Source organism: Hippopotamus amphibius, chromosome 17 (genome assembly GCF_030028045.1).
Source record: "Hippopotamus amphibius kiboko isolate mHipAmp2 chromosome 17, mHipAmp2.hap2, whole genome shotgun sequence".
Classification (NCBI taxonomy): domain Eukaryota; kingdom Metazoa; phylum Chordata; class Mammalia; order Artiodactyla; family Hippopotamidae; genus Hippopotamus; species Hippopotamus amphibius.
In genome coordinates this window covers 13,803,840-13,824,803 of record NC_080202.1, presented here as the reverse complement: position 1 = coordinate 13,824,803, position 20,964 = coordinate 13,803,840, and the positions used below count along the sequence as shown (strand labels likewise).

The window sequence follows — 20,964 nt, the reverse complement described above, 5'->3', positions numbered from 1 at the left end:
TTGCCTGGAATGTTGTTTCCAATACTAATAATAACGCTGGCGGCGTGCACGCGGCTGGTGCCATGCCTCTGCATTTAATTTCTGTTATAACCCAGTGAAGGAAGTAGGGCAGATTGTTTTATATGCATTTAATAGCTGGTAAACCCTCAGGTTGCCTGGGTGTAGGATGGAGCAGGTGTGTGAGTAATGTTTCCCCTTCTCAGCCACACAGCTGGTTAGAGCTGGGACTAAAAGCCTGCCTTCTGATCTCGGATCCCGAACTCTGTTCACGACAGAGTGGAACAATGTTCGGAATTCTCTCGGGCACAGAGTGTACCTTATTCTTCCTGGTTTTCCTGTCATCCATCCATCCATCCCTCCATCTGTGCCTCCATCTTGTTCTATAAAGGAATTGGGATGCTAACAAGAACATCTATTTCTCTAGATATCTTGAATATATAAGAAATTAGAGAAATATGTATTTATAATGAAAAGGTAGATACTTAATGCCAGAGCTATGTGTAGATATTTTTATATATGCTTGTATATGTGTGTGTATGTAATTAAATAGAAACCCATAAAAATGAGATCAGGAAAAACATGGATTAACTGGAAGATCACAACCAGGGAGAGAGTCAGGGTATATATTCAGGCTGTAGAGCTATGCACGGTTTACTATGGTTGAACCACAGATTTAGCTCTGAGCTAGTGAGTGCTCAAAGCAGGAAAAAAATGTATTATTTACATGATTCATGGGGTCCATAAGGAGCAGGAGACCAGACGCTGAGTGCTTTTCCAGGCGATCAGATCTGAAGGAAATTTCTTGCCTGGATGGTCATCTACGAGACCCTGAGGGGCAAGGGAAATATGTGGCACGCGTGCCACTGCTCCCTGATGCTCCTCCCATGCTAGACATCACTAATCAACCACAGTGCTTTCCCACTGAGGCCAGAGAGAGCCTTGCGGTCCTTCGAGCATGGTGTTCCAGGCAGCCATTACCAGCGATGTGGAGTCGGCATGCAGGACCCAACCACTTGCTCTTTCAGCTCTGGGGGTGATGGTGGTGTTGGGAGTCATGAGGGAGTTCTGAGTGGAGGAAGTCGTGGCAAGCACCTCTGCAGGGGTGACATGCGTGGACACCATGTCCTGTTGTCCATCAGAGGTGTGTTTGCTATAAACCCCGTCTAGGTGCCAGTTGGAGGGACCCATCAGGGTGATGACAGGTCGTAAGTGGGTCAGGAGGGACTCAGGGGACATGCTAGGAATTTCTGACTCATAATAGTCATTTACTTGTTCCACAGATATTTAGAAAATGCCTATGATGTGCCTAGAAAGAGCGCCTGACACACTGTCCTCACCCCCCTCATCCCAGTTTACCATCACTTTTTCAGAGATGCCCCCCTGACTCTTCTCTGCATCAGAGTTCACAAATGATGCCCCCTTGCACCTTTCTCTCACGGCCCATATCACAGCGCGTATGGATATATTTAGTTATGTTTGTTGGTTTCATGTTTCCGCCACTGAGATGTGAGTTCCAAGGTGGAGGGACAGTGTCTGTTGTGTTCATCATGGTATCCCCAGCCCTAGCCCAGCACGTGGTAGGTGCTCAATACGTATTTGTGGAATGAATGAATGAATGAATGAATGAAAGAGAGCGCAAAGGTGAAGCAGATGCAGGCTGCCCAATATAAGATAGAATGTAAATATAAGGTGGCAACTGCTCAGTGCTACAGGGAGGGGACAGGCAAGGAGCTAAGGGACTTCGGGGAGGAGAGGCTGCTTCCAGAGGGAAGGGGAGAGCAAGGCAGGCTCTGTGGTGTAGCAGGACTCTTTGCTGGGTCTGGAAGGATGAAGTGGAGGGAGGGACATCTGGGGCCCTGGGGGTAGTAGCAGGCAAGGCAGAGAGGCGGAGCTGGAAGAGAGGAGCCAGAATGACTTTGGGGTGCTTTTAGGGCAGTGGCGGGGAGCAGGAGCAGCGACACCAGGAAAGGTGGGTCCAAGCCAGCTGCTGGAGCTTTGTCCACGGGCTTGATTTGGGCAGCGGGCTTGTGAGTGGAGCAGGGATGGGGGGAGGGGCCCCAGGCAGGCAGGGGCAGGCCGGAGGGCAGCTGGGGAAATCAGGGAGGCCCCAGTTTGGCCTGGGGGTGTTGGAGGCAGTGCCTGCGGGGAATGCACGGCCTTTGCTCCCTGGACTCGGTTTACACCCTTCCTCTCCTGTGCTTGTGACCCTTGGGTACCACCCTCTGGCAGGTTCCAGCCCCAGGACTCAGCCCCAGCCATGCTCTGCCCTCCCCCTGTCCCCAGCCTGGCGCAGCTCTCTAGGGCTCTGTATAGCTAGTTTCCCCAATGACACCGTGGCCAACAGATTTCTAATTTTAAATAGAATGTGCGTGGATCACATGTAGCTTGTTGTCTTGAGCACAGTCTTTGACCTTCCAGGTAGAGATTTGTTTTCCTAATTTCCTTCCTCTTGAACTCTTTAAGGTGTTTTTTTCTGTCATTTACCTAGGGAACTTGTATTTCCTATTTATATTAATTATCAAATTACTCTATTTCACGTATGGGTCATTCAGTTTATTCCTTTTGGCCTCCTTCTTGCAAATCTGACATGTGGATTTGTTAAGCAGTTTGGTACCTATTTCACTGCTCATGTCCACTCGGTGAGGTTTTGACTGGAGAGTGAGGAGATGCAGCGGTGATGGGGCCTTGTTGCTGGTGATTCCTGGATCCTAGGATGACGCAGGGTGGGGAGATGCCAGCGGATACACATGCTCCTCACGTGTTAGTGCTGAAGGTTCTCGAGCCGGCATGCAAAGCCTCCTTTCCACGTCCATTCTGGTTGCACTAGCCTGGAAGGCCGGCCAACCTCGGGTGGCCAGAGGGGGATGGTGGAGCCTGAACTTGGAACCTGGGAGGTGAGCTGAGGGTCTGGGATGACCCAGGGCAGCTTCCTGTGTCCTGGGGATGTGAACAGTGGGTCAACTACCTGTGGTGGTCTGGGTGGATGCTGAGACAGGGGAGGCTGCCACACCATCCAGGGGCCGTGGAAGAAGCCCCCAGTGGAGGGGTTCCCTTTGGGCCATGTGACTGCTGCAGAGAAGCCAAAGTAAGCCTAGGAATGAGCACTGGGTGCTTCAGAGGAAAGCGCTGCCACTCTGGCATCTCCTAGCCAGGCAGCTGCTGGCACAGACTCCAAAGGGGTAGTCGGCATGGGAGCAGGAAACTTACTTCCAGGGCTTCTGTCATTTCCATTAAGACATCAGGCTCATTCAGTTTCATACGTGCAGTGCATTCTCACCCCTTCCTGCTCCTGGTTAGGTGACTTACTCAGGACCCTTGATGCAAATGAAAGATCCAACTCAAACTCGTTTAAGCAAAGAGGAAAAAAAAGGTGGTGGGTTGGGGGGCAGACTGTGGAACTGGCATGTTAGGTCTCAGAAGAGTGCTTCAGGCATGGCTGAATCCAGCAGTTGGTTGTCTCCCTCCATCTCTCAGTTCTGCTTGGGTTTATTCTCAGACTGTTTTCAAGTGGCAGCAAGATGGCCATGGGCCATCCCAGGCCAACATCGTTCTCATAGCTTGCTGTCACAGAGAAAGAGGGTACTTCTCAATAACTCTGGTAAGAGCCCAGGGATGACTCTGTGTGGCTGGGCCTGGGTCACATGCCAGCCCTGAGCCAGCCACTGTGCCCAAGTGGTGGGGATATTCTAATCAGCCAGCCCTGGTCACATTCACCCTGAGGAGATGGAAGGAGGGGCCCATGTCTCCCACCTAAAAGGACCGGGTATGATTTCTTGGCCCTGAGGAGGAATCATTCTCAAAGAGAGGAATGCAGACAGCATGTGCATCCATTGTGGAAGGCCAGCAGAGGCCCTGGCCTTTGCACGTGGGTGCACAGCCATCTGGAGGCTGGAGGCAGGTTTCAGGGTGCCATCTGCATAGCAGGGCAGCAGCACGCCTGCTGTTCTCTGTTGAGAGGAGCACGTACACTCAGACCTCTTCACATCCTCAGGTCTGGTTCATTCTGGACCTTCAGACTGAGCCAGACTTTCTGTGTTGCAAGCTGCTGGGAGCACATGGAAACCAACCTTTCTCCACCGTTTCTGTCCCAGAGGCCGCCTCTAGTCACTGACACCACTTTTCACTTCTCTTTGGCCTCTGGTCCCTAGATCCACAAATCTGGCTCTGATGTCTGCATTTGGCCCTCATCCCTACGGAGGTTTGAGTCTCTTATCTGGACACTTGACTCAGCTCAAAGCTTGGCCTGATTCTGGTGTCACCTGCAGTTTCCAGCCTAGTGGCCAGGCTGGACCTGTAGCTTCCTCTAAAGTCAGAGTGCCCACTCAGGATGAAGAACCAGCTGGTTCCCGGCCCACCTGGGTATGTGGCAAATGCTTTCCACAGACCCAGAGAGACTCACATCACATTCTCCTACGTGATACAACTGGGATCACACATTAGCACTTCTCAACAGTTTTAGCTACAAAATCTTTTCTTCAAAGGCTGTCTTCCCTGAAAATCCAGTATAGGAAGCTGACAAGAGCAGAGTTGCTCTGGGCTAGGTTGGAATACGTCCCCTTTATCCACCTTCCCCTCATTCCACATCAGCAGCCCCGGAGAGGTACGTGGCACCCCCTAGGGCTCCCTGGAACCTGGTTTGAGAACCTCTTCACAATTATGCCCCTCCATCCCTCTTAGCAGCACCTGCTTTCGTTCCCCACTGGGGATAGGTGCTAGACGTGGTGTTTTTCTTCTCACTACAACATTTTTTCTGTCATTAGCTTGTTTGCACTATGAAAAGGTCAACAAGAGGACCCTTGTCACCTTCCTTCTCCCTGCAGGCAGGCGTCGGGCCCCCCCTTTGTGACCCCTGTTCTCCTGGAGCTGCACGTGGCAGGCTGTTCCATTTGCGGCGTTGGTCACGTTATGTGGGCCCCGGTTTACCTTCTTCCTGGGGAGCTGCACCCAGGTGGATGTCCCTCCCCCAGTAATTGAAGTTTCGGGAAGTTATGAGATGCTGACACCTCGTGTACGACCACTGCCTGGAAGGAATAGTTTGAAGACCTTTCCATAAAATGTGCCCTTTTTAAAAAAAAATGTTTATTGGAGTGTAGTTGATTTACAATATTGTGTTCGTTTCCGATGTACAACAAAGTGAATCTGTTCTACATAAACATATATCCACTCTTTTTAAGATTCTTTTCCCATATAGGCCATTACAGGGTATGGAGCAGAAAAATGTGCCCTTTTTAAAAACAACAACAAAATCCTTGAAACTGTAAAAGTGGCGAGACTTTTTAAAAAAAAAAACCACCAAAAAGAATGCAAACGTTCCCCAGGGAGGCCTCCTTTCATCTGTTCAGTTTTAGAAGATGTCATCAGGGGGACTTGGTCACCCACAGATAGGCGGCGGGGGGCGGGCTTCAGCGTGGGCTTCCGTCCGCCGAGGAGAATCCAGGCCTTGGTTTGGCTCCAGCTGGGCCTTCCCGCGGCCGCCACTTGTTGACTTAAGTCCCAGTGATTCAGATCCTCCCGGGGTCGCCCCTGACAGCGCGTGGTGCGTGGTGGGCAGGAGCAGGACCTCCTCCTCCGCCTGGGGCACCAGCAGGGCCAGGCCCGGGCCAAACCCCCTCGGTTCCTGGTAGGTGTTTTGGGGTCTCTGGCAACGAGGAGACGGGAAGATTTTGTGTTTTCTGGAGCCAGGGATTTTCCCAGAACTTTGCTAACTCCCGGGAAGGGTGTGTCTGTGCTGTTAGAGCGTCGTTAATGGTTGACTTGCTTTTTCTGGGTTACCCCCCCCCCCGGAGCCTGCTGCTTCCCGGGAAGAGGCAGCAGGGGCCGGAGGAGGGCGGGGAGCCCCCCGGCACCTCCGTGACAGTTGCTACGCTCTCTGGACCATCCTCTGAGAGACCCCAGTGGATAGGGATGGGTTGAGGGGTGGCTGGAGGAGGGGATGTGTGTTTTGGTGGAAAGTTGGGCAGCGGATGGGCCCAGGGCCAGGTGGAGAAAGGGGCCATGTTACTACAACTGAGCGAATTGGAACTTTCGTTAATTATTTCTGTTGCACGTCGTGCAGTGTGTAGGCACTGGAAGAGAGGCTGCAGCCCCCCAAGTGCTATTTGGGGTCCAACAGGGTGAGCCTGTGACAAGTGTCCAGATGACTGTGAGATAGGACCAGAAAAACCAAGGGCCAGAAGGAAGCAAAAGTAAATGCCAAGGCGGCGTTTCTTAGAGTGTGGGAGGATTTTTAAGTATATTATACAGTAATATTAATTATATTATACAGACGAGCACTTAAAACATTTTAACGATTATCTATTTATTGTCGTGAGTATTAGAACGTAACTTTTTCTTATAAATTTATTTATTTCTTGGCTGTGTTGGGTGTTCATTACTGCACGCGAGCTTTCTCTAGTTGTGGAGAGCGGGGGCTCTTTGTTGAGGTGCACGGGCTTCTCATTCTGGTGGCTTCTCTTGTAGTGGAGCACAGGCTCTAGGCACATGGGCTTCAGTAGTTGTGGCTCGTGGGCTTAGTTGCTCTGCGGCATCTGGGATCTTCCCAGACCAGAACTTGACCGTGTCCCCTGCTTGGCAGGCGGATTCCCAACCACGGCACCACCAGGGGAGTCCCTAGAACGTAACTTTTTAAAGTTCCTTTCTGTTTATAGCAAATGATACGGTTTTGTGTTTATGGTGGAGATATAAAGTTTCCTTTGAAAATAAATGTAAGTAAAAGAGTGAGTTGAGTTAAAGGAAAATATTAAAGAAAGAGTAATACGGATGGCGGGTGGCATGGGAATGCCTGAGGTTTGGAAACAGCCTGCTGGAGAAATGCAGAGGCTGGGAAAGGAAAGGGCCCCTGGAGGAGTCAGCTGGGGTGGGGGAGGGGGAGGATCCAGGTAGGTGGAAGCGGGAGGGGGTGCATCTGTACCGGCAGGCGTGCACATGTGCGTGTGCAAGTCTTGGTATCCATGTGAGTTGCGACGTGTGAGTCGTGTAGGGACTGGAGGGTGGGTTGGGCTGTATCGTGGAAGATCTCGAATCCCAGGATATAGATTCTAAACTTAACTCAGGGAGCAGTGGGAACCACTGAAGGTTCTGGAGGTGGGGGGGCTTCATGACGGTCCTTGAAGAGACTCATTTATTTGTGGTGGGTGCCAGGACTGGAGGCAGGAGGACCAGCCAGGGGCCTAAGGAAAGAGAGTGTAATAGGCCAAACTAGAGCCATGGCTGGGAACCCGCAGCCCAGCCACCCGGCCCATCTCCTGCTGGCTCTGGCCGGCCGCCTACAGACATTGAAGAGAGGCAGGTCTGGGGTGGACGAGCCAGCTCTGGGTCTCTCTGTGGGGAGGCAGTGGGAGCTGGGCAGGGGTGGGGGTCAGAGGTTGTACATAGAGGCCTGCAAGGGAGGTGCCCACCTCTCCCGGCTGGGCCCAGTGGTCTGTTCCTGGGATCTCCTGGCTATGTGTGGAACGTTCTGGGGGAAGCGGGTGGGGTCGGCTGAAGGAAGCTCCTCTCTGGGTCAGAGCGCTGATTCCTGCAGGAGGAGGAAGCACGCAGTTTCCTGCCCTAACAGTTTGGCCCAGGCAGCCTGGCTGACAGCCAAGGGCCAAGGCTTCATTCATCAGCCCGGCCCACGGTCATCTAGGTCACATTTTTTTCTTCCTTCTAGTGCAGAAAATTTCCGCAGGAGTTCAGAGGCAGGCTTGGTTTAAAAAACAGGGTTGTTTTTGTTTTCCATCCCTTTGAAGGCCTACTGTGTGCTGGGCATGGTGTTTGGAACTTTTACTCTGTTCACCCTGGACAAAACCTGCATTGTGCAGAGGATGAAACAGGGTGTGGGGAAATGTGACCTGTCCCAAATTACACAGTTGGTTCACTGCAGAGCCAGATTCCGAACTCACACACTTGCATTGCTGTAGGAATGAGACTATGGACCAGATACGTCACTTGGGAGAAAGAACTCACTGTCTGGTGTGGGGCTGCTCCCTGCAGTGTTCTGGGGTGTGTCTGTAAAATGGGGGTGTTGGCACGCAACAGTGCTGCTGTGGGGATTGCATGAGATACAGTATAGCTAAGGCTCTATGTAAGCGCTAGCTGCTCTTAACTGCTGTTATGGTATAAAACCAGAGTTGCAATCCTGAACATTAGTTTTACTGGGAGACATTTTTGGGAGGGTGTCACTTAGGGTGGGGGAGAAACACTGTTTTAATTTTAAAATAATTAATTCATATGGCGTAGAATGGGACGTTTTGACCTTGGAGACACTTTGTCTTTGGCCTAGCTGTTTCTGGCCACACTCCCCGTCCCTGAATGTCAGGGGAGGTGTGAAGGGAGGAGGGGGAATCTGTGTTCACTTTCCTCTGTTATGAGCCTTCCTTAGGTGAAAGCTCGAGAAGAAAGCTTCACCTGGCTATTTTCACGGGCTCCCACGAGGCCCAGGCCTCTGATCTCACCTGCCCTAAATGAGTGCCCAGGGGCTGTGTCCTAATTGCCTATGACCTTAACTAGCCATTCTCTGAGTTACTTTCCAGCTTTAAAATTCAGAGTGACTCGGGCTTCCTAGGTGGCGCAGTGGATAAGAATCTGCCTGCCAATGCAGGGGACACAGGTTCGATCCCTGCTCCGGGAAGATTCCCACATGCCACAGAGCAACTAAGCCCATGTGCCACAACTAATGAGCCTGCACTTCAGAGCCCGTGTGCCGCAACTACTGAAGCCCATGTGCCTAGAGCCCGTGCTCCGCAACAAGAGAAGCCACTGCAATGAGGAGCCTGCGAATCACAACAAAGAGTAACCCCGCTCTCTGCAACTAGAAAAGCTGGCATGCAGCAACGAAGACCCAACACAGCCAATAAATTAATTAATTAATTAATTTTAAAAAATTAAAAAAAAAATTCAGAGTGGCTTCTTCCTTTCTGGCAATTCTACCAGGATGACTCTCTTCCTGGAATGCCTGCCTAATAGTGCCAAGACCCTGCTTTTCCCTTTCAGCTCTCTGCCAGACTCTCCTCCACTTGGAAGCCCTCTGGGATTGCTGCAGAGAGAAATCCTAACTGAACCTGCTCTTTGCTCCCACTGTTCTTGGTACAGTCCCAGCATTTATTAGAGCCGTGCTCTGATTCACTCAGGATTCATCCCACTTATGTACAGTTCGCACTGGCTATTCACAGTCAACAAAACAAAGGTGGCCCCTCTCCCTGTGGACCTTACAGAGATCAACAGGTAAACAAAGAAAGAAATGCACACGTTCAAACAGTGACACATGAGATGAAGAAAAAGAATGGGGAGCTAGTATTTGTCGACCTTTCTGTCTTCAGCACTAGGCTATCCCTCACCTGTGTGGGCCACATGGTGTGGACAGAGAAGACGTTTGTGGAGTAAAGTCACGGACAGCAGGCACTTTCCTCCTTTGCAGAAGGGATAAGGTCAAATTGTTAATCAAAACAAAAACATTTTGAACGGTATGACACATTACACAAATCTAACTTTAATAATGTCAGTAGTATTGCAGGAGTCTTTCCCATTGATGAAGACTAGGGTGGTGGGTTTTTTTTCCTCTGTAGCACAAAATTTTTAAAAAATTTCCGTTGCATCTAAAAAGCAATTTTAAGTTTACAGGAAAAAATTGAGTGAAATGTACAGAGTTCCCCCTTACTTCCTCCAGTTTTGCTTTATTAACATCTGCACTGATGTGGTGTGTTTGTTACAAGCGATGGGCTGATAGAGATACACTGTTATTCACCAAAGCCCACAGTCTTCAGTAGGGGGTTGCTCTTGGTGTTGTACATTCCATGGGTTTTGACAAATGTATAATGCCATGTATCCACCATGACAGTATCATACAGAATAATAGTTTCCCTCCCCTAAAAATCCTGTGCCCCACCTATGCATCCTTCCCTATCTCCCCCGAACCTCTGATCTCTTTACTGCCATCATAGTTTTGTCTTTTTCAGAATGTTATACCATACGTAGCCTTCCAGATTGGCTTCTTTCTTTTAGTAATATGCATTTAAGTTTCCATCTTTTCATGGTTTGGTAGCTCATTTTTTATTTTTTTCTTTATTAAAATATATACTTTTTATTTTTGGTGGCTCATTTTTATTGCTGACTTTTATTTCATTGTCTGGACATACCACAGTTTACTTATTCATTCCCTTTTTGCATGGATTGCTTCCAAGTTTTGGCAATAATGAGTAAAACTGGTATAAATAATTAGTGTGCCATTTTCTTGTGTGTGTGGATATAGGTTTTCAATTCTTTGGGTAAATACCAAGGAATGTAATTGCTGGATCATATGGGAAGAGTATGTTTAGTTTTGTAAGATACTGCCTTCAAAAGTAGCTGGACCATCTTGCAATGAATGAGAGTTCCTGTTGCTCTGCATCCTTGTTAGCATTTGGTGTTGTCGGTGTTCTAAATTTTGGCCATTCTAATAGGTGTGTGGTGGTATCTCGTTGTTACCTTCGTTTGCAATTCCTTAATGACATATGACATTGAGCATCTTTATGCTTATTTGTCATCTGTGTATCTTCTTTGGTGAGGTATCTGTTCAGATCTTGCCCAGTTGTAATCCGGGTTGTTTTCTTTTTTTAAAATTAATTTTATTTAAAAAATTTTTGCGTCTTTGTTGCTACATGCGGGCTTTCTCTAGTTGCAGTGTGTGGGCTTCTCGTCGTGGTGGCTTCTCTTGTTGCGGAGCACAGGCGCTAGGCGTGCGGGCTTCAGTAGTTGTGGCACATGGGCTCAGTAGTTGTGTCTCATGGGTTCTAGAACACAGGTGCTGTAGTTGTGTCACATGGGCTTAGTTGCTCTGAGGCATGTGGGATCTTCCCGGAGCAGGGCTTGAACCCGTGTCCCCTTCATTGACAGGCAGATTCCCAACCACTGTGCCACCTGGGAAGTCCCAGTTGTTTTCTTATTTTGAAAAAAAATAGTGTTTTCCCCATTTAGAATCTTGCCTGAAGGTTAAGGAAAGATTGTGTGTGTGGGTGGGAGTGATTGGCGTGGGAAAGGGGCCAGCACACATAGTTTTGTTTAGGGCCAAGAAGTTGGGATACCCTTGAGATCAAGAGCTTGAGCTTGGAGTTCAAGTCCCGGGCTTTGTCACTTACTAACTGTGTGGCTTTGGGTACGTTATTCACCTCTGTCGGCCTCAATTTGCTCACCTCTAAAATGGAGATGTTAAAACCTGATATAAAAAATAAAGGAGATGATTCTATAAAGCAGTTGGCACCAAGCTTGACAAACAGTAAACACCCCATAAATGGTGGGTGTTCTCACAGACAGTTAGCAGACATACCTTTGGCTTCTCCCCTCCCTTGGGTCCTAGTCTTTGCGATCCCAAAACCCACTAGACTTCCATGTGTGCTTACGGTGCACAGTTGGGGGGGGGGTGTGCGTGTGGGGAGCCTGCCATGTCCCAGCGGGTGCCCCCTTCTTGGCCTCATCCCTTCCCCAGCCTCCTCTCACTTCCCTGTCGGGAGCCCCGACTGGTTCCACCCACCTCTCCTTGGTCACTCCTTGTACCCACCATGTCCCCTGGGCCTCCTGTTTCTCCAAGCCGGGCTGTAAGTGTAGGCATCCCAGCTACTTGCCATTTTGACTTCTCTGAGGATGAACCCTAGGTCTGTTTTGTTTGAGGGGGATGCTGCTGGTGGCAGTGAGGAAAAGGCAGAGAGGGGGGAGCGTGACCAGGTTAGCGGGGTCCTCCCAGCAGTGCCTCTAGGCTGGCCGGCTTCTGGTCCCTTTAGAGATGGGCTTTGGGGTTGGTTTCTGAGGCGACCTCACCAACGTGTCCCCCACCCCTCTCCAGAAAGCCACATGGCCTTTCCCCTCATGCAGGCTTCTCTTTGGAGTCAATATGCATTCTGCTCACCAGGCATCTGCCCTGCCCAGAAATGCCCTTGTCTGGGCATTTCCCACTGTACCGAATGGAAGGCCCAGAAACCATCCACATTCACCACGGGCTGCTGGACGTAGGGAAGTGCCTTCTAAGGTTCTTTGTAGATGAATCAGGCGAGCCGGAGGACTGGCCACAGGCGGAGGGTGAATTCTGTAAAGCATTGCTCCCTTCCATCAGGGAAGCAGCAGTTTAGCGGTTATGATCATCATGGGGGTGATAATAGGCTATTATTATATTATTCTAATATGAACTGACCTCCTTGGTCATTGAGAGAGTAAAATGAATTAATATGTGTCAAATGCTTAAAACAGAACTCACACGCACGCGGTGGTAAATAAGGATGTCGGCTGGTCTCGCCATCATCTGCTCAGACCCTTTCCCCAAGGCACTCCCATTCCCACTCCCCTGACTCATCTCCCAGCTCCTACCTGCTTCAGTTCCCTCAGGTGAGCGTAGGGGACTGAAGGGACATTTTGGCATGTCCTTAACCCAAAGGAATGGCCTGTTTGTTCAGTTTAGTACAGTGGTGTTTATTGGTGCTCCCTACCTGTGCTCTTCTGAGTACTGGGAATTCCAGGATAACAATACTGATGATGAGGGTGGTGGTGGTGATGGTGACAGTCCTGCACTGGAGGTGTACAGTGTCATGGGTCCTATGCTAGAGGTGTTACCTGTACCATTTAAATCCGGGTTTTTCCAACTTGGCACTTTGATGTTTTCAGTTGGATAATTTTACATTGTGGGGGGCTGTGTTGTGCGTTGTAGGGTGTCTAGCAGCATCCTGGCCTCTACCCACTGGGTTGTAGCCAGTGGCACCCCCAGACACTGCCGGCTGTCTCCTGGGGGAATAAAACCACCCCGATTCAGAACCACTGATCTAATTTATTCTTCCTAACAGGCCGGGAGGCTGCTACTCATTTTACAGGTGAGGTAACTAAGGCTTAGAGAAATGAGGGAAGCTGCCCAAAGTCACTGAGCTAATTCGCACAGAGCCAGAATGCAGGTCCCAGATTACCTTCCCCAGAGAACAGGCTCGGAAGGAACCACTGCCCTTTATTTTCTGGCAGAAGAAGAGAATTCATCAGCCGTTGGCAGGGCCACCGAGGGTAGGTGACCAGGTGGGGGCCTGCTGGCTCAGCCCGGCCATCCGTTGCCAGGTTCATTTGGAGCTAATGAACCTGTGGCTGCTGCCCATTTTCTGACTTGGTTTGAACCCAAGGAGCTGAATGTATTTATGTGGAGAGACTGTGTCTACAGGCCTCAGGCCTTGACCATGACAGGGACGTCCCACTGCTTCTCCTTCCTTCAGACACAGCCCTGTTGCCCGCAGACACCTGTGGGGAGAAGGTACAGGCGTGGGCGTGTTTTTCTGCAAATTGGGCCACCTAGGCGCCTTCTCCCACTGAGGCTGTGAATCTCATTTTACAGTTTGCATGCCCCAAATACTCATTTGTAATTTTGCTGTTTTTAAACAATAGTTTATTATGAAAAATGTTAAATATAAAGCAAAGTTGAAAGAAGTCTGCAGTGTACACTTACATGCCCACTACTTCAGATTCTACTATTAACATTTGACTTCACTTCTCTTTCCCTTGTCTGGATACCAGTTCAGCATCATCTCTAGCTGGTGGGTCAGTGAACACACTGTAAATTCTTCATAAGGACACATTCACAGAATGGACAGTGGTAATCAGAGAAATGGTCTTCATTAACCAGGTTAATGGGGGAGGTAAAGGGTGGTGGATGACCCTACCCACTGTTAAAGCAAAGCTAGTGAAAACAAGTTACTAAGTAGATTGGAAAGTTATTTCGTTAAAAATGTCATCTAGTATTTAATCCATGCCATCTTAAAGTATAGAAATAATACAAGTGCAGTAGTTTCTTTTTCTTTTTTCTTTTTTTTTGCCACACCCTGTGGCTTTTGGGATTTAGTTCCCTGACCAGGGATTGACCCTGCAGTAAAAGCATGGAGTCCTAACCACGGGACCGCCAGGGAAGTCCCCAAGTGTGATAATTTCAGACAGTAAAAGTTATACAAATTGTCTGACACAAAGAAGACCACATATGTGAAATTCTAGATTAAGTCCTCTTTTCCTTTTGTGGAGTCATCCTTTGTCTCAGAAATCAGCAAAGATCTTTGGCAGATACTCTCACCCCTTCCTCACTAACTCCTGCTCCCTCCAGCCCAGATTCCATGTGGGGAAGTGGGGGCCCCCACAGTCACCCCTTGAGTCCCCTCTCACCTTCCCCAGGTGGGCCTCAGCTACTGCTTGGGCGGGGAGGGGATGGTCCCCAAGCGGGCACCGTCCTACGAGGCCACAGCACATCACGTTACCACTTGGTATATGCGATTCCAAACAACAGACACCTTTACTCAAAGTTGCTGTTTTTTTAATTATGAGAACTTTTTAAAACTTTTTATTTTGGAATTATTTTAGGCTTCCGTGAATGTTGCAAGAATGATTCAGAGAGTTCCTGCATACCTCTCACCCTGCTTGGGCTGGTAACATCTCATATAACAATGTAGCTGTTCCTCAGTTTTTTCTTATTGTTCATGACCTTCATGTTTCTGGAGTCCTGGTCCTGGGTGTTTTGGGTTTTTTTTTTAAGGTTTAATTAATTAATTACTTTATTTATTTTGGCTGCTGTGTGTTTGTTGCTGCGCGTGGGCTTTCTCTAGTTGCGGTGAGCAGGGGCTACTCTTCATTGCGGTTTGGGGGCTTCTCATTGCAGTGGCTTCTCTTGTTGCAGAGCACACACTCTAGGCACACAGGCTTCAGTAGTTGCAGCACTCAGGCTTAGTAGTTCTGGCTCCCAGGCTCTAGAGCACAGGCTCAGTAGTTGTGGCGCATGGGCTTAGCTGCTCCACAGCATGTGGAATCTTCCCGGACCAGGGATTGAACCCGTGTCCCCTGCATTGGCAGATGGATTCTTAGTCACTGTGCCACCAGGCAAGTCCCCTGCTCAGTTGTTTTATAGTATGTCCCTCTGTTTGGATTCGTCTGGTATTTTCTCACGATTAGATCGCATTTCTGGCAAGAATACTACCGAGACGATGCTGTATCTTTCTCAGTACATCATATCAGGAGGGACATGATGTCCACATGTCTTGTCACTGGTGATATTAGTCTTGATCACTTGGTTAAGGTCGTATCTGCCAGGATTCTCCCTTGTACAGTTACTGTTTTATTTTGTAATTCATAAACATCTGGGGGAGATACCTCAAGACTATATAAGTGTCCTGTTTCTCCCCAAACTTTTGGCTACTAATTTTCATATCCATCCATGGATCTGGCCTGCAGCAGTTATCACTGGGGTGTTTTAACGCTGCTTCTTCTGTTTCCTTCATTCCTTCTGTACAAGACAGACCGCAAGTATATTGCAGGTTCAGCTCCAGACCACTGGGGTAAAGCAAATGTCAAAACAAAGTGAGTCACAATTTTTTTGGTTTCCTAGTGCATGTAAAAGTTATGTTTACATGCTACTGTAATCTATTAAATGTGCAATAGCATTGTCTTAAAAAAATGTACATACTTCAATTAAAAAATACTTTATTGCTAAAAGATGCAAACTATCATCTGAGCCTTCAGTGAGTTGTAATCTTTTTGCAATGGTGACTTCAAAGATCCCCGATCACAGATCCATGTAACAATTATAATAATAATGAAAAAGTTTGAAATATTGTGAGAATCACCAAAATGTAGCACGGAGACAGAAAGTGAGCAAATGCTGTTGGAAAAATGGCCTCGATAGACGTGCTAGATGCAGGGTTGCCACAAACCTTCAATTTGTTAAGAAACACGATCTCTGCAAAGCACAATGAAGTGGAGCCCAGTAAAACGAGGTGTGCCTGTATTTATTAATTAACTGTAAGAGAGAGTTGTCCCCCTCTCCTACTAATGTATATATTTATTCAATCATTTATATCATAAAGACTCAGGTATTTATTTTATCTTACGGGTTATAATCCAGTACTATTGTTATTTTTTTTTGTTGCGCAAAGTGCTCCAGCTTTAGCCTTTGAGAGCTCACTGTGGAGGTTTTGTTGTGAAAATCTTCGGCCCTTACAGAAAAGCTGAACAAATAGTACAAAGATATCCCTCCACCTAGATTCAGTCACTCTTAGCATCTGACCGTATTTGCTTTCTCTCTCTCCCCTGCCCCTCTCCCGCAGTGTTTTCACAAATGCACCATCTGTTGTTTCTTCTTTTTTATTGAGGTTAATTTGCAGTTAATCTGTCCCCAGGCCATCAGAGGGTGACAGTAAAATGTAAATGGTCAGTTCCTTGTCCCCTGGAGACTGTGTACCTTGGTTGCCCTGTCCAGACCCCCGGTTCATTCTTCACTGTGCCCCGTGCTTTTTTTTTTTTTTTTAACAGCTTTATTGAAATATACAGTAATTCACATACCATAGAGGTCACCCATGTAAAGTATACAATTCAGTGGTTTTGGGTACTGGGCTTGTCAAAAACTTCGAACCCGAAACCTGAATGAACCTTTTGACCAGTATATTCACAGATGGGAGCAGCCATCACCACAGCCAGTTTTAGAACATTTTCATCTCCACCAAGAGAAACCCCGTATCTTTTAGCTATGACCTGCCGTCTTCCCCAGGAAGCCCTAGGCAAGTGCTAATCTATTTTCTGTCTCTATAGATTTGCCTATTCTGGACATTTCATAGAAATGGAGTCATATACTCTGCTGTCTGTTGTGGCCAGCTTTTTTTAGCATAATGTTTTGGAGCTCCATCCACGTTGTAGCTTGAATCAGCACTTTGTCCCTTTTTATGGCCAAATAATATTCCACCACATTTTGTTTATCCGGTCACCAGTTGATGGGCATGTAGGTTGTTTCTACCTTTTGGCTAGTGTGAATAGTGCTGCTGTGAACATTTGTGTACAAGCGTTTGTCTGAAAACCCGTCTACCATTCTTTGGGGTATATAGCTACGATTAGAATTGCTGGGTCCTGTTATAATTCTGTATTTAGCTTTTTGAGGAACTGCCAAACTGTTTTCCACAGTGGCGGCACCGTTTTACATTCACACCAGTGAGGAATGAGGGTTCCCATTTCTCTACATCCTTGCTAACACACGTTATTTTCCATTCTTAAAATTATAGCCATCCTAGTGGGTGTGAAGTGGTACCTCATTGTGGTCTGGGTGCGCATGTCCCTGCGGGCTCATGTTGGGGAGCATCTTTTCATGTGCTTTTAGGCATGTGTACATCTTCTTTGGAGAAATGTCTGTTCAACTCCTTTACCTATTTTTTCATTGAATTGCCTTTTTATTGTGTTGTAGGAGTTCTTTAAATTTTCTGGATACTAGACCCTTATCAGATATGTGATTTGCAAATATTTTATTTTCCATTCTGTGAGTTATCTTTTCACCTTTTTTTTTTTCCATTTTATGAATCATTTATTTATATGTTTCACGCTACATGGGCATTTGAAACTATTTCCTGTTTGGGTGTATTAAAGACAGTTTAACGACAAAAATATTTATACATATCTTTTGTTGCACAAGTGAACACATTTTTGAGGGATGAAAACATTTCCAAGACCAGGGTGGCAGCTTTTTTTTTAGCATCCTTACCTTCCAGGGTTACATAGTCACAGACTCAACTTTAAAGATTCACACCCATGAGAAAAAGGTGGGTTGTGCTGGCTGTGTGGGCCTGGGTAGCAAGGTACAGGCAATGAAGCCACCCATTTTGTTCAAAATCTTGAAAGGCAACATTTATTAATAGACATTTTTCTTTTTGTCTCAAACACCCAAGATAGACCTGATAGCTGTAAAAATTAGCCAAAAAAATTCAACTCAATAATATGAATCAGGTTTATGGAAGTAGGGACGTTATAGTCATAGGAAGTAAGAGATGGAAAGCAATAATAATTCTGCTGTTTGTGAAATTTAATACAAGGTATATATGGTGAGCACTTGTTCTTTTAATATTTTTCTAGAAATATAACATGAAAATATTGAAATAGACATATGTTCAGGAAAACATTTAGGATTAGGGTTGGCTCTTTGGTGCACAAAATTTATTTTTTAGAATGATTTTTTTAGACTTATTTATTTATTTATTGGCTGCGTTGGGTCTTCGTTGCAGTGCGCGGGCTTTCTCTAGTGGCAGAGAGCAGGGGCTACTCTTGGTTGCGGTGCGTGGGCTTCTAATTGCAGTGGCTTCTCTTGTGGCAGAACACGCACTCTAGGTGCGCGGGCTCAGTAGTTGTGGCGCACGGGCTTAGTTGCTCTGTGGCATGTGGGATCTTCCCAGAGCAGGGCTCGAACCCGTGTTCCCTGCATTGGCAGGTGGATTCTTAACCACTGCGCCACCAGGGAAGTGCTGGTGCACAAAATTTTTGAATGTCTATGACATCCACTTAATTTTTTTTCTTTTGTTGCTTATGCTTTTGGTGGGTGTGAAGGGGTATCTCCTTGTGGTTTGGGTTTTTTGTGTTTTTAATATTTTTTATTTATTTGGCTGTACCAGGTCTTAGTTGCAGCACGCGGGATCTTTAGCTGTGGCATGTGGGATCTAGTTTCCTGACCAGGGATTGAACCTGGGCCCCCTGCATTAGGAGCGCGGAGTTTTAACCAGTGGACCACCAGGGAAGTCCCTGTGGTTTGGGTTTGCATTCTTATATCTAAGAAACCACTGCCAAATCTGAGGTCATGAAGGTTTGCTGCTCTGTGATCTTCTAAGCGCTTTATAGTTTTAGCTCTTACATTTAGGTCCTTGATCTGTTTAGAGTACATTTTTAAAATGATGTGATGTAAGGGTCTAACTTCATTCTTTTGCATGTGGCTGCCCAGTTGTCATAGCACCATTTGTTGGAACGACTTTTCTTTCCCCATTGAGTGGTCTTGACACGCTTGTCGAAAAATCAGTTGATCACAGAGGTATGGGTTTATTTCTGGACTCTCAGTTCTATTCCCATGCACGTGTTTTGAGTGTCATCTGGGCATGAGGTTTGTCCTGCTCTCAGGGAATGTTTTGTCCAGTAGGAGAGGTCAGATGCTTTCATAAACCACCAGAAACTGGGAAGTGCTAGGAAGAGGTAAAAAGTGTTTGTGAAGATGCCAAGGAGGGAGTCATTGCTTCAGGCTGGGGCAATGGGTGTCGAGGGGAGGAGCAGGGGTGCTGCCTGGAGGGGGCATGGACTTAGACACAGGGTATGATGCCACGTGTTTCTGTTTGGAAACCAGTTTGGCAAGGTGGCATAGAGCCTGTGGATGGCCACGCACTCCCAGGGGAGGACGCTGGGCTTGCTTTGGAAGTGTCCGAGCAGAGCTGGGCCGTTGCAGGGCCCCTCTGGTGGCAGGGTAGGCTGGGTCGGGCGGGGGGAACCAGGAGACAGGGGAACCACTTAGGATCGTAGGGTGACTGAGGTGTGGGCCAGCTGCTGGGTCAGGCAGTGAGAATGATGGGGAAGAAGGGGCCGTCAGAGACCTGTGGCTTCAAGCCGCTCCGCCCTGTGGGCGTAGGTGGAGCGCAGCAGCCCTTGAGCCCCTCTGCTTAGCTCCCGGGCCTTGTACCTCTAATCCCAGCTGCTGGCTGCCTGCTCCAGGAAACCCATGCCGGCCTGCCTCCTCTGCGGTACCTCCAGATCTGCTCCACCCCAGGTAACCCCGAGCCTTCTCGGAACTCCCGTTCAGCCCATTCTTGCAGGTCTCGGTTTCTGTGAACTCCTGGCACACTCCTGAGGGCTGGGAGCAGGGGAGAGGCTTGGAGAGTGCTCCCTGGCCTGTTGCTTTCATTAGGCGCTGCACGCTGCAGCCAGGGCTCCTTGGGGGCAGAGAGGGTGACAGAAGGTGCCAGGGGCCGGCTCCGTGGCCTTGGGCGCGTGGCTGCACGTCTCAAGCAGCGGGTCTCGAGCCTCTTCTCTGGAAGGGGATGATGGCGCGCCATCCCCTCGGGTGTGTGGTGAATTTCGCTCGGCCATCCTGTGGCCAGCACCTGGCCGGTGGGCAGCGCCCTGTGAAGTCAGCCGCCTTCCCTTCCCAGGGAGGCAGCTCAGGGCCCGGGCGAGCCTGTGCAGTGATATTTTGTTTTGTGGGCTCCTCCTAAAAGCCTCCAAAACCACTGGCAAAACGCCGGTGGTTCTGTTTGGCCTTTTCCCAGCTCACCTTCTCAGTGCCAAGCCACATTCTGGGGGGGTCCCCTCCCCCACTATCAGGTCCCCGCCCCACGCCACCTTGCTTGAGTCTTCAGCAGTCCCCACCGTGGTCGTTTCGGATGGACGCCCCCACTTCTTCGGGTCTCAGCCTCTGCCAGGGAGACAGGGAGTGTGCAGAGAAGTGGACAGCTGGCACCTGGGCAGCATGTGCTTAACCTTGGAGCTGGAACAGGGAACCGTCTGTTTGTGTTTCCATGAATGAGAGGGGACAGCTGGCCGCAGATAGCAGCTAGGTCAGCGGGGGTTGCCTTGGCTGCTGGCTTTAAGCAAACAGCCAGGACCAGGGTCCCTGCCCTGGCTCTGGGGAAGTGGGCAGAAGAAGTGGGCCGAAGGACCTGGCAGAGCCCGAGAAGGGCCACCTGAGAGCTGATGTCCCGGCAGGGCTGTCCAAGGCTGCTGCTCCTGGGACCTGAATGCACAGAGGACCACCCCATCGCTCACCTGAGGCTTGGGTGAGAAGGGGTGGGCCTCTTTTCCTTCCAGAGGCTTCTCTGCTTCATGGAGAGGTTTCTCTCGGGCCCCTCCTCCAGCAGCTCTCAGGTGTGAGTTGCAATCAGATTTCCTTTGCAAAAATTCTGTTTGCCTTGGACTTGCCGCACAAATTGAATAGATGGAAGCGGGCTTGCATTTCTGCATTAAAAGACAAGTAGCATTCCGACCCCTCACCGTGCGCCCCAAGCCAGGTGCCTGGCAGCCCCTGGGGCGGGTGACTCGGGCATTTTCTGAGCAGAGTCCCGCGAGCCACAGACACCTGCTTACCCTGAAGGCTTGAGTTTATCCTGGTACAGCTAAGTTTCCATTCCATCTCCTGTTCTTTATTTTTGGTGCCATCAACATCTTTTTTGACAGTCTCGAGAATCCTGTGGAACGTTTCTCAAAATAATGGCTCTAAATGCACAC

General features: G+C 48.6%; 2 protein-coding genes across 2 annotated transcripts in view; one reads left to right on the top strand and one right to left on the bottom strand.

Annotated features, from left to right (window-relative positions):
- Positions 1–12,244, bottom strand: part of LOC130839549 (basic proline-rich protein-like) — a 33,421-nt gene extending 21,177 nt beyond the window's left edge. The window contains exons 1-2 of the mRNA XM_057713807.1: positions 12,203–12,244; positions 5,380–5,638 (exon numbers count right to left, since the gene is read on the bottom strand). Coding sequence (XP_057569790.1) covers positions 5,380–5,638; positions 12,203–12,244 — 301 coding nt within the window. The remainder of the gene's footprint in view (positions 1–5,379; positions 5,639–12,202) is intronic.
- The window catches only part of RPH3AL (rabphilin 3A like (without C2 domains)), a 145,631-nt gene that overhangs the window by 21,075 nt on the left and 103,592 nt on the right, over positions 1–20,964 (top strand).